The sequence below is a fragment of the Sciurus carolinensis genome, chromosome 3 (assembly GCF_902686445.1).
Source record: "Sciurus carolinensis chromosome 3, mSciCar1.2, whole genome shotgun sequence".
Lineage (NCBI taxonomy): Eukaryota > Metazoa > Chordata > Mammalia > Rodentia > Sciuridae > Sciurus > Sciurus carolinensis.
Window position 1 is genome coordinate 162,045,681 of NC_062215.1, and position 12,796 is coordinate 162,058,476.

General features: G+C 45.8%; 1 protein-coding gene across 1 annotated transcript in view; it reads right to left on the reverse strand.

Annotated features, from left to right (window-relative positions):
• The window catches only part of Mreg (melanoregulin), a 55,699-nt gene extending 43,569 nt beyond the window's left edge, over window positions 1–12,130 (reverse strand). The window contains exon 1 of the mRNA XM_047547836.1: window positions 11,705–12,130. Coding sequence (XP_047403792.1) covers window positions 11,705–11,799 — 95 coding nt within the window. The 5' untranslated portion in view covers window positions 11,800–12,130. The remainder of the gene's footprint in view (window positions 1–11,704) is intronic.
• Between the last annotated feature and the right edge of the window lie 666 nt (window positions 12,131–12,796).

Sequence of the window (12,796 nt, forward strand, 5' to 3'; positions counted from 1 at the left end):
CTGCCCCTGGCCACCATCTGCTGATGATGAATATTTTATAACTTCAGATCATTTCAGAGGCTGCTCTGATGTCACATCCGAAACAGAAACTGCCTTCACTCCCAAAAGGCAGGACGAGGAAAGTCTCGGATTTCACCCTGATCCCACCCAAGGGCATGAGACCCAACCCTTCTGGAGCCTTCTGTCAATGGGGTCTAGGGTAAAAAGGAGGGAGAATTAGAAGGGCTCGGTTCTGTCCCAGGGGACAAGTACTAAAGGCCAGGTCAGTTATGGACCAAGCAAGTCTGGGATTCCTCACCAGTCCGGGGCTCACAGCCCGGTCGCCCACACCAGCAGCACAGCAGCAGGAAGGCCTTACTGCTCTTCCCAAGGGCTGTGTGTCAGCCACCACTGGTGTAAGACCAGAGCTGGAAAAGGTGCAGAGGTCCAAGCTCCAGTGTCCAGGAAGACAGATCTCAAGGGGCTCCACCCCCTTCTCCACTGAGTCCTGGTCCCATTCCCTCTAGAAATGGGGTCCTGGCTTCCAACCTTCCCTATCCACACCTCCCTGAGAAGGGGGAGCAACTGACAAGATTCTTTCCCTCCTCCTCCTCTTCCTTCCTTCTACCTGCCCCCCCACCACCAACCACATCATGCCTGTCCCTGCCTCTCTCTCTCTCTTCCTCTTCCTATTCCCACCTTTCCCATTCATTCTTTTATCTTTTCTTTACTGTTTCCAGGACAGGGATTTTGGCTCTTTTTTTTTTCTTTTTTTTACCCACTTGATTCAATGCTTAAACATCCTTTAATGCCAAGTTTAAACTCGCTACAGTTATCTGGCTCCTGGCACCCCTCTGAGGAGCTCCCCACCCCGGGCTTCCCACCCTCACGGCTGCAGCAGAGCTGTGACTGTGTTCCTACACGTGCACCCTGATTTCAAAGCCAACAAGAACGTTGTGAGCAGGCAGGGCAAATGCTGCTTCTCTTTCCTCCAGCTAAGGAAGTGCTGGGGCTCAGGAAGATGAGCTCCAGGCGAGGCCAGCATCCGCACAAGGAAGATTCTGGAATCCAAGCCTGAACCTCCAGCTCAGACCTCTCTCCCAAATTTCACACTTCCCTAGTCCAGATGGAGGCTTAGCAGACGGCACAAGCCCGAGGAGGTGTGAACAGAGCACCCTATCTTCCCACCAGACCTGACCACTTCCCACTGGCATGGCAACTCCATCCTAACCACTGATCAGGCCAAGACCCATGCAGTCATCCTGACCCCTCATCCCTACATCCAATCCATCAGAAAAGCCTATTCGCTCCTCCTTCACTAAGTGTCCACCTCTAGTAGGACGCCCCGAGCCAAGGCTTCTCAAGGCAGGCATGGGAATTTCCACAGTAGTTTTTTAGTTTTTTTCACATGGACATCTACTTCTTTCTATCATTGCCTCCCACCTGCTCTATTCGTTGGCCAAAGTGATCCCTTTTACATAATTCAGATCATGTCATCCCTCTGCTCAAAACCTCCCAGAGGCTTCCATTTAACTTACAGTATAAGCCCAAATCCTATAATGGTCCACAGACTTGACCAGATTCCAAGCACTCTGACCTCTTTGCTGTTCCCTGAAGCCATAGGTCACACGCCTACCTCAGGGCCCTTGCACTGGTGGATCCATCTGCCCACACCATTTTCTTCAAGATGCTTCCATACCTCCTTTCTTCCCACGTGAAACATCTCCTCCATGAGGCAGGCCCTGATTAATCTACTTCAACCTGCAAACATGTTTCCCTTCCCGTCTGCACCTTTTCTTTTTCCTACACCCTCATCTCCTAGTTTACTTATTATGCTTATTGTTTATTGTGCTCCTTCCCTACCACCACTAGAATAAAGCCCCATGAGGACAGGAATTTTTTTTTTTTTTTTTTTTTTTTTTTGCTCAGCGATATATTTCAAGTGCTTAAAACAGCACCTGGTACAAAGGAGGCCCTCAACAAATATTTGCAGAGTGAGTAAACTTGTTTCCTGAGTTCACAGGACTCTAACGATACGGCTAGATCTGTGAGTTCTAGCTGGCAGACAAACTCTTCGCATTGTTGACTGATTACATTTATGAAAGTCAGGCTTGTAGTCTTGTGGGAGGAAGCAGATGATACGCGCATATGTTGGTGTCAGATGATGGCCAGGACTATGAAGAAATACACGATGAATAAGGTTCAGATACCGGGGATGGGCACTGTTTTAAAGGGGATGGTCAAGGAAGAACTTTCTGATAAAATGACTTTAAGAAGAGATCTGAATAAAGGGAGAGAGTTGTCCACGCAGGTAACCAGAAGAATATTCTCGGCAGAGAGGGTCAAGAGCCCTGTCCCAGGGCTATGTTTGGTATATCTAAAGAACTAGGAGGAGTCCAGCACGGCTGAGGGAGGAACAATTTCACTGTATGTTCTGATTTTAAAATCTAAACCACACTTAAGAACCCCAACAGGAAACCACCCCCGAAGTCCACAAATAGAAAAAGTGAACTTAATGGAATATACTAGAAAGCCAGAACTATGAAGTAAGCTCTCCACAACAGCTCTGATGAATTGCACAAAGTTGAGCACCCAAGGTCAGGTGTACGGGCACATACATGGTTCCATCCATTTATGCAAAGTTTAAAAGCAGACCACACTAAAGTTCCTCTCTAAGGTGCAAACTGAGGTGGTAAAACTGCAAAGAAAAGTAAGGAAACGACTGTCACAAAAGTCTAGATCTGATCAGGGAAGAGATACGGGGCTGGAAAGGGCTATCTCTTGCCCTGGGTGGTGGGCACAGAAGCAGGCACTTTATAGTTGTGCTTTGCACATTGTACATAATTTTGTGTGTCTTTTTCACTTTTGTTTTGTCTGTGACACATACACACAAACATAAATTTTTTAAAAAGCCTAAATTAAAACTAAGTAAGAGGCAATTCAGGACACCGTCAACTAATGCAAGGCATACACTCTCTTTGGACACACAGTCTCACCAAAATTATTTGCTAAAAGGGCATTCTGAAAGAATAATAAAGTACACAGCATATAACTGTCACAAAACAAATATTTATTAGGCAAACTAAAAAAGACTTCAGTCTCCAACAGAGTAAACTATTTTAAGCATGAATTACTTTTTAAACAAAGGTGTGCTGATACATTCACTTCAAGGTATCTAGAAACTTCCAAGAAACCTAGATCACATGACATATAAAAGAAAGGTCATCTTCAGGGAACTTCCAATGACACTAAGACTGACTAAGGCAAGGCAGAAAAGGAGAAGAGGGAACCTGTGGGTTGCCAGGGGAAAAACCTTTACAAGTCATCTTATGGATGGAGAGCGGCTGACTTACCATACAGCTCTGCCCTCCCACTTACAGGGCTGAGCCACCCTATGACTCGCCCCAGCCCTCCCCTATCTTTCAAGGAGGAAAAAGTGGCAGGCTTGGAATGGGAGTCCCGGTGCCTAGAGTCCTTTGTGTCTTTGCAGGCACTTCCTGTGAATCACGTCTGGCCCAGGGCTGCACGTTGCAGGTTTCTGCAGGAAGCTGGGCATGAGATGCATTGAATCTTCTCAATCTGCTCAGGCCTGGCTTTGAGAAACCATGGCATGGCGGGGGAGGGGGAGGATCAGGCCATCTGGGCTGATCCTGAGAGACCTCACTGGGCACTTATACACCTGCCAACACTTTTCCTTCCGAGGTTGGAAGACAATTTGATCACTCAAGGTGGGTCCACACTGTACAAGAAAAGCTCTCCCCATATCAGATTGCTGTACTTCTACAGTTGGTGGTAACTCTTTTTTAAATGCTGCCAGCCTTCCCCTTCCCCCACAATGCCCTTGCACTGGCACCTGGTCTCTGGCCTCAAAACAGGAAAAGAGCCTGCCTGGGGTTCTGGACAGCAGGCTGTCATAATCCAGGGAAAGTGTCGTACTCCAAACAGTCGCTAGCAAAACCAGCACAGTGACACACCTCCCCGCATAGGGCCCTGCTCCTTCTATGACACCAAACTATAAAAGGATATAAATCCCAATTCAGCCATGTGTGCCTCTGAGCAAGTTACTGAAGCTCTGTGCCTCAGTTTCTTCAATGTCAAGTGGAAATCACAGACGTAATTACAGTCAATCCTCATGATCCACAGATTCCACATTCGCCAATTCTCCCATTCACTAAAATTTACCTGTCACCCTAAAACCAGCACCAACGAGGGTTCCAAGGTCATTCGTGGACACGTGCAGTGAAAAACAAAGCTGGGCATTCACTGAGGGTAACGTTCCGCCTTCTTGTTTCAGCTCTCGTGCCAGAAACATGTGTCCTTTTGTGATAATCAGTGGTACATTTTGCATTTTTGTACCTTTTGTTGATTTCACTGTTTATAGAGTTTTCCCCACGTGCTAAAATACCTGTGTTAGATAAGCTTCAATCAGACATACCGTGGCTGGGCATGAGTTCAGTTTTAACGAACTGACAATATATATTAACTACAATGACCTTGAGAAGAAACATCAAACAAGACTGTGTTAGGACGGGTCGGTGAATCGGCTCACAGGTACCCAGCTCTCTCTGGACTTCACCGAGGAGCTGCCGTTCAGGATTCACACATTCAGCGTCAAGGTGGCTTCACAGAGCAGAACCACCACAAGTAACAAGACCCAGCAGCACCTCACTGTCAAGCACTCAGGACAGTGTCTCCTATACCGTGAGCACACTGTGCAGGACCAGAGGAGCCAGGACAGGGAAGGTGAAGCTCAGGTCGCCTCTTCCTCCACCTGCCCGCTCCCTCCCCTGCATCCTGCAGCAGGGTGACTCACACTGTGCCATTCAGGAAAATTCAATTCCTTCTTAGAGCAACCCCTTCTGTGGACACAAAATCATCATCTAGCTCGAGCTGAGACTGTCTACTGCTTTTCCCTAATGGGAATTCTGGCCCTGCAGAAAAATAAAACCCTGGCCTCTGTTCTCGGTTCATTGAGCACAGATGTGTGCATCGTGGGCATTGACGGGGGCAGGGAGTGAAATATTTGGAAGCTCAGAGCCACCAATGGTTAAAAACTCAACCATCACTGTTAATCCTTTCTATTTCCATTTCGTCTTTTGATTTTGAACAACCAGATAGTGATGATGACACTTGTAGTTACGGACAGTCAATAAATATAAGAGAATAAGCATTATACACTCCCCACCCCCACAAGTTCAAAGTAACCCTTGTGCAGATGCTTTGGTCCATGCTGCGGGCACTGCGGCAGCTCCCTTACATTCCCTTCCAGCTTCCTCAGGCCTCCCGTGCCTGTACTGAATGCTGTGTGACGGCTAGGCCTATGGCATCAGGGGACATGGGCTTCCTTCTGCTTAAAGTTGTCTGAAGCTGAGCCTCCAGGGCCTAGTTCAAGTAGACTTTTCTATGATGAGGGCATGCCTTCATCACGGATGGAAGAAAGCCAGGCCACAAAAGTGAAATAAAAACAATGCTTTGAGCCCACACATTTTCCCCAAAGTAGTTAGTAATGGGTTGAAGAGTGTTCCCCAAAAGGATATGACCAAGTGCTAATTCCAAGAACCTGTGAACACGACCTTATTTGGATATGGGCTTTGGAGAGGTAATTAAGGATCTTGGGATGAGATCATCCTGAATTTTAGGGTGGAGGCTCAATCCACTGATTGGTATCCTCAAACGTGAAAAGAGAGGGAGATCTGAGACTCAGGAGGAGCACGTGGAGGAAGAGGTCAAGATCGCAGTGATGCTGCCACAAGCCAAGCGCCAGCAGGAGCCCCCAGAAGCTGGAGTCGGCAAGAAACATTCACAACACGTACAGCCTTCCGAGGGATGGCGGCCCCGTCCACGCCTTGACTTGTGACTCACTGACTTGCAGAACTGTGAAAGGATGTTTCCGCTGTTTTGAGCTACCGAGTTTGAGGTGATTTACTGTGGCAGCACCAGGAAACTGATAATCCATACCCCACATTCCTCTTCATTGGTAACATGAAATCTTGAACCAGAAGACATTTTACAGACACATGATCCCTGAGGCAGCCATTCCAGAACAACCAACTGGTATGATCACCCCTATGCTCACAGCAAACTGGTTTGCCATCGTCACTGTTTTGATCACATTTACCCTACTTCAGAAATGTGGTCAGTGCAGGGAAGAGTGGCATAGTGGCATACAGGACCTCGAGCCTTATGATGGTTGATAAGACGAATCTCCCAGGATTCAGGTCTTTCATGACTGCAATCTCACTGAAGGCGAGAAAACGGCAGGTGTGTGACACACAGGTGGATGGGACCTTTGGTTTTCTTGGGTCAGGGTCAGGCCATGAGTCCTTTCTCCAGGCCTGGATGTGTTCTTAAGTTTCCTTGCATTAGAAAAAATGTCCACTAAGGGGCTGCAGGCATAGTTCAGTGGCACAGCACTTGCTTAACATGTGCAAGGCCCTGGGTTCGATCCCCAGTACCATGAAAAATAAAAACGATAAATTTTGGTTTTGAAAATATAAAGAAATGCCTACTCAACTATCCACTGGTAAGGCAGCCCTGGGCAGCTAGAAAACGGACACATGATCAGGCTGAACTCTTCAGGGACTTCAGGTTCCTTCCCAGTTCCACAGACACAGTCTGAATGGGTCCTGAGAATGTCAGTTAACACAAGTCCACAGAAGAAGGATCAAGCCTGGAAGGGCCCTTCCAGATCAAAATTAAAGATAGATCTCCCCATTTTTATGGAAGAAATGAAGGTTCAAGGAATTTAAGAGCTGGTTAGTAGCTCGGACTAGGGCTCTAGTGTCCCACCCCACACGTGACTTGCTTCACAGGATCAGGCTACTCCGACATCTAAACAGTAATGAAGAATGTAGAAAAATGGAAGGAGGAAGGAGCCAAAGTGGACAGGGGCTAAGGCAGTTATATTCAATAAGTTCTAGGAAATAAATTTTATGCTACTTTTGGAAAATATGTGGTAGTTTTCTGAATTTTCTCTACTGCCGCAGCATGGGCTTTGAAGCCAGAGAGACATGGATTCAACCACCAGCTCTCTAACTAATTAATGTTGACTTTGAACTTATTACTTAAATTCTCTGAGCCCTGGTTTCCTCATTTATAAGTGGAGATAACAAACAACCAACTCATTTGATCCAAGTGACGGTTAAATGACAATGTATGCAAAAAAAACTCACTCACGCCAGAACCTGCATGCAGTATGCACCACATACATAAAGTTTAAGAATGGTAACAAGTTCAGTTCAGAGGCCACCTCTGGAGGTAGGAGGAAGATGAAGTTATGGGGGATCCTGGTGGGGACAGGGACTTCAACTCCCCCATATCAATATTTTCTTTTCTAAGGTGGGTGACGGGTTTATGGGTTTCTTTCACTATTATTCCTAACATTTTGTTTTTAATAATTATTTTAAATGTACACACAGCAAGCAATCAATAAATGAACATTATTATTATTATTATTATTATTATTAATCAAAAAGTACTTTCTCAGTTCTTGCTTCACGATGGCACGCTGTGCTGGGCATAACAGGAGATACTAAGGTGAGTAAGATTCAGCCTCTAGCTGGGCACGGTGGCGCACGCCTGTAATTCCAGCAGCTCAGGAGGCTAAGACAGGAGGATCCTAAATTCAAAGCCAGCCTCAGCAATGACGAGGCATTAAGCAACTCAGTAAGACCCTGTCTCTAAATAAAATTAAAAAATAGGGCTGGAGATGTGGCTCAGTAGCTGAGTGCTCCTGATTTCCATCCCTGGTACCTCCCCAATCCCCCCAAAAAATATTCAGCCTCTAATTTGGGTGAAGGCCTTCAGTCTCACCAGGTGACAGTACCCACCTTATGACTGTGATACCTAGCAGAACACAATAAGGGACCCAAGGGGCTAAAAGAAAGAAAAGAGACAGCAGAACTTCTTAAGAGACTTTCTGAGTTTTCATCAGAAAGTTAGCAATGAAAATAGGCCTCAAGCAGCAAGGCAGAGTGATAAGAAATAGAAGAAAACAAAAAGTGTTCCCAACACCAACAACTACTGCCCTGGGAAAAGCACCAGGTGGGACACCAGCTAGAATAGGCTGATCGCAGTCAAAGAGACAGAGACCGCCAAATCAGAGAAGCTGAGGAGGAAGAAATGTGAAAGAAGAGATGAGAGGTCAGCACAGAGCTATTCCACATCACTGAGAAAAGAACACCCACTTCCTTTCTTTTAGCATTCAAGGGAGTCATGTTCATGTAATACAGGAGAGAAACCAGACAGACTTCAGGGGCTGGAGATACAGCTCAGCTGGTAGAGCGCGCTAGCCTAGCAGGCACAAGGCCCTGGGTTCAATCGCCAACACCACCAAAAACAAACAAACAAAAAAAACGAAATCAGAGAAACCAGATTTCAAGAGTACAATAACTACTCAAATAAATGGATTCTACCTAAATAGGCTTACCCCACAAAGGCCAGCAGCCCCTTAATCCATCTCAAGCATAGACTTTTAGGGCTGTGTTTCTTGAAGGCTGTCCCCAGACCACGTACTGCCAACCCACTGGGTATGCTTACTAAAATGCAGAATCCCAGGTCCCACCCCAGACCTGTAAGTCACAATGTAAAGGATGGATCCCAGAAGCTACATCTTTAGCAAGTTTACCATGAAATTCTAGAAAAAGAAAAAGAATAACAGTGGTGAAGAAGGAGTTAGGGGGTACAGTTGACTACTCTTGAAAGACCCCTGTGTGTGATACAAAGGAGGGCCAAGAACGGCAGTGGAAGGTCATGGTGATATCAAGATGTGCTGTTAGGGGAGCCCTCAAAGTATTTCTAGAGAAAGGGAGAAAAAAACAAGCCAGTGGGTGAGAGAAACAGATGCACTTCAGAGAAGGTACAAACTTCCTCCATAGCTGCAAGGTTCCAGAAAAAGCAAAAGGATGGAGGTAAAAAACGCAAGTGGCAGAGTCAGACAGGCAAAGGAACCTAGTCTAAGAGCTGTTGTTCCTGAACAAACAAGAGTCCCTGGTGTGTTCTGAGAAGGACTGGAGGTGACTGTGCATGCAGATGACAAACACTGTCTCCCCTGAGAGCACCTCTTCCAGGCACTGCTGCCCAGGGGAGTAAAATCAAACCTGAAGCCATTCTTGTAGACAGTGAAAGATTGAGTTAGGGAGGAAAAGATGTCTTTACAAACCTTCTTTTTATAAATGAAAAAAAAAAGTCATAAAGAATGAAGTTCTCAATAAAATAATAATTCAGACCATCTGGCCACATGACTTCACCACATCAATATTTCAAAGCAGTCTCTTTGGGAAACAATATGAGAGTTCCTCAAAAATTAAACATACATTTACCATATGACGCAGCAATTCCACTCTTAGGGCTTTACCCCAGGGAATTGAAACCACGTCTACACAGAACCTATACATGAATGTTCACAGCAGCATTATCCATAACTGCCAAAAAGTGGAAACTGTCCATCAACAGATGATCAGATAAACAATATGTGATATATTCAAACAATGGAATATTATTCAGCAGTAAAAAGAAATGAAGAGCTGATATGTGCTACAAAGGGATCAACCCTGAAACCACTCTACTACATAAAAGCCAGGCACAGATGGCCACATGTTGGATGATTCCAAGAAATGTCCAAAATAGGCAAATCCAGAGTGCCAGAAAGCAGATGAATGGTTGCTAGGTGAGGTGCAGGAGGAGGGGAAGTGACTGTTAAAAGATCCAGGGGTTCTTCTGTGAGTAATGAAAATGCACCGGAATTAGACAGAGGTGACGTTTGCACAATTTTGTGTATGTACTAAAAATATACACTGAGTTGAACACTTAAAAGAGATTAAACACAAACTAAAAAAAAAAAAAAAAAGGAATCTGAAAGCAGACCTTCAGATGACTTGTGTAGAAAGAACGTGAGCCACCCATCCATACACACATACCACTGTTCCACTCGACCACTGACAAGCAGCTCTTCTGAAATCGTGCCAGAAGGACCCGAAACCACATGAGACCAGTCCACTCATATTCACGTGCTCAGAATAACAATAATAATTAATAATAACTAAAATTTATTGAGAGTTTATGATGTGTCAGACACTATATTAAGCATTCGACATGTATTATCCTCTTTCATTGCTCACTGCAATCCTTTGAGGTATGTACTATTATCATCCCATTTTACAGATGAGGAAATTGAGGCACAATGGGTTTAACCTATGCCAACTCGTCCAGTTGGGTGACTCATCCTGAGCAATCTGATTCATTATGACCATGCTATGCTGCTTCATCTGACACTGTCTTCTTAAAAATCACCTGCAAAATTCACTGACTGACATCGCTGGATGTAAGCCAAGACAGGAGATCTAGATTTTTTAAATGACCAAAACTATTAACCAAAATAGCAATCCTACAGGGAACATCAGAAATACCCAAGGCTCTGACAATGACACTCAGGTGAAAGCTATATTTCATATTAACTAAGAGCACTGACAATATAATCCAAGCATGAAATTCTAGATTGTTACCCGCTACCTTTTAAACTAGGAGTAGATGACATAGTTTCTCCCTGGAAGTAACAGCAACAAAAGTAATAAAAAATACCTCGCATTGTACACATGGCTGTGTGTGTATATAATACACATGACATATATGTGGGCTCACTAGTCAGGGAGGAGCAGATGACAGATTCTAAGTTGTAAATCACAGGAAAGGAAGATGAATGTAATGTAATCAGAGGCGACAGCTTGAGGAGGCCTTGAAAAATCACATCTAGAAAGGGGCAGCAAGGCAAAAGGTCACCACTTGGGGCAAGCTTGGAGGGAACAAGAGTGGACTGTTCTTATAGTGGCAAGAAGTACAGTGTGTTTAATGTACTGGAAAATAAGAGCAGACAGGCAGGAAGGGGTTATGTAAGATCTTCAAAGTCCAGGGAAGTGTTTTGACTTGATTGAGTAAAAGAAGGTAAGTCATGCTTTAGAAAGAGTTGTGAAAGCATTATTATATTATCTGCATACTTCATATGAAATAAACTCTGACTTGAGTGTTTGCTCACCCAACCCTTATAAACTGTTTCCTAATTTCATTTTAAACATTCTCTTTCTGTCGTATCTACCCCAGAGGCATGACCTAGTGGAAGCTTAATTTCAGTCAACTCAAGACACAAAATCAAGGCTTAAAAATCACAGCCCTGAACAAAACTATTTTGTAGGGTTTCTTCACAGAGCCTCTTAAAACATAACTAATGGCCATTAAATTTCTTCACATTTCATAGCTTAATCTATAATGAATTAACATCCCAGTGAATACGGTGTCCCTGACACAACATGCATTTTTTTTTTCATGTGAAAAACATTTCCTGGGGCTCGGTCACTAAAATGGTGACACAGAAATCCATAGTTGCATACTGCACTGTAATAGACCTATCAAAGGCCCCATCGCATATTTTACAGGACTTTATGGAAACTTCTCCCGTACCGTCCTGCCCAAGCACTACATCTGAATTCTTGGCACTTTCCTCAAGTATCCACTTGGTCTCAGTTGCCTCCAAGGATTTGGGTTTCCTGGTCAAAAAAACAAAAATTGTACCCAAAGAACCCGTGAGTCTAAACAAGGGGCTGAGTTTGTGCCTCAGGGCGACCTTGCAGCAAGCCCCTTCCCACCCCAGTTGAGTGCCGCACACAGGTATCCACAGCCCGGGTGCCCGGCGGCGGCCAGGTGAGTCCGGAACCCGGGCAAGCGGCGCACCCACCTGACCAGGGGCTCCTTCTCGGGCAGGTTGGGCTCCTCCAGACACTTGCATGGGCAGCAGCAGCACGCAGTCCGCAGCCAGTCCCTCAGCCCCATGGAGAGCGAGGGTCCCCTCTGGCGCCAGAGTCTCGGAACAAGTCGCCGCAGCGAGCGATCGCGGCCGGGGCGCACGCCACCCGGCCGGCGTCCAGGTGCGGGGACAGTGGCGGCCGGAGCGTGCGCATCACGCCGCGGCCGGGACGCGCACGAGGGCGGAGGTGCCCCACCGACCAGAGACTGCCGGCCGCGCGCCTCTCGCCGCTGGCGTCTTGTTGGGGGCGTGTGTTGGGTCGAGCTTTTTAACCCCCCTTTACTTTTAATTCCCCGGGTGCAAATTGGGGCGCATGCGTCCCCGAGGCGCCCCGCTGCTGCCCTCTAAGGAGGCAGCCGGGACTCCAGCCAGCCGGCGGAATCCGAGCTCAGCCACAGGCTGGCAGCAGGTGGGAGGAGGGCAGCGAGGGGAAAGCCCTGGAGCCACCGCGCACGAGGTCCGTGGAACCTATTCATACTTTTTATTGGCTTCACTGCGGGAGGAAATGCAAGTCTCCACCCTCCCGCTTCAAAGCAGAGTTGAAGGCATATTTGAACATGTCAGCCCCACACAGCACGAGGTAGCCAAAGACTGGAAGGATGCAGTAGGGAGGTGTTTTGTTTTTCAAGTGATATATTGACAACATAGGATTTTTTACATGTTTTCAAAACTCCAGTCCTTCAACAGCCCCTGAAGAAAAGTGCGGGAGGGGTTCCTTTATACCTTAAGTTATGTACAGATGCATCCTTTATGCTTGTATAAACTTGTTTATATGTACACATATTCTTTTTTATCCAGTTACATATTCCACATATTTCTGTCCCTGACTTCACTCGGGATGTCATGGGGACTTATCAGCGGGTGTGTATCTTTATGTCAATTTAACAGTTGCATGTAATACAGTCTTATTGTAATATAGTCTGAATGCCTATATGTTATTTAAATAGACCCCTACTCATGGACATTTGGATTAATTCCAGCGTTTTGCTATAAAGATAAAACTGCAGTGAACATCCTTGAACT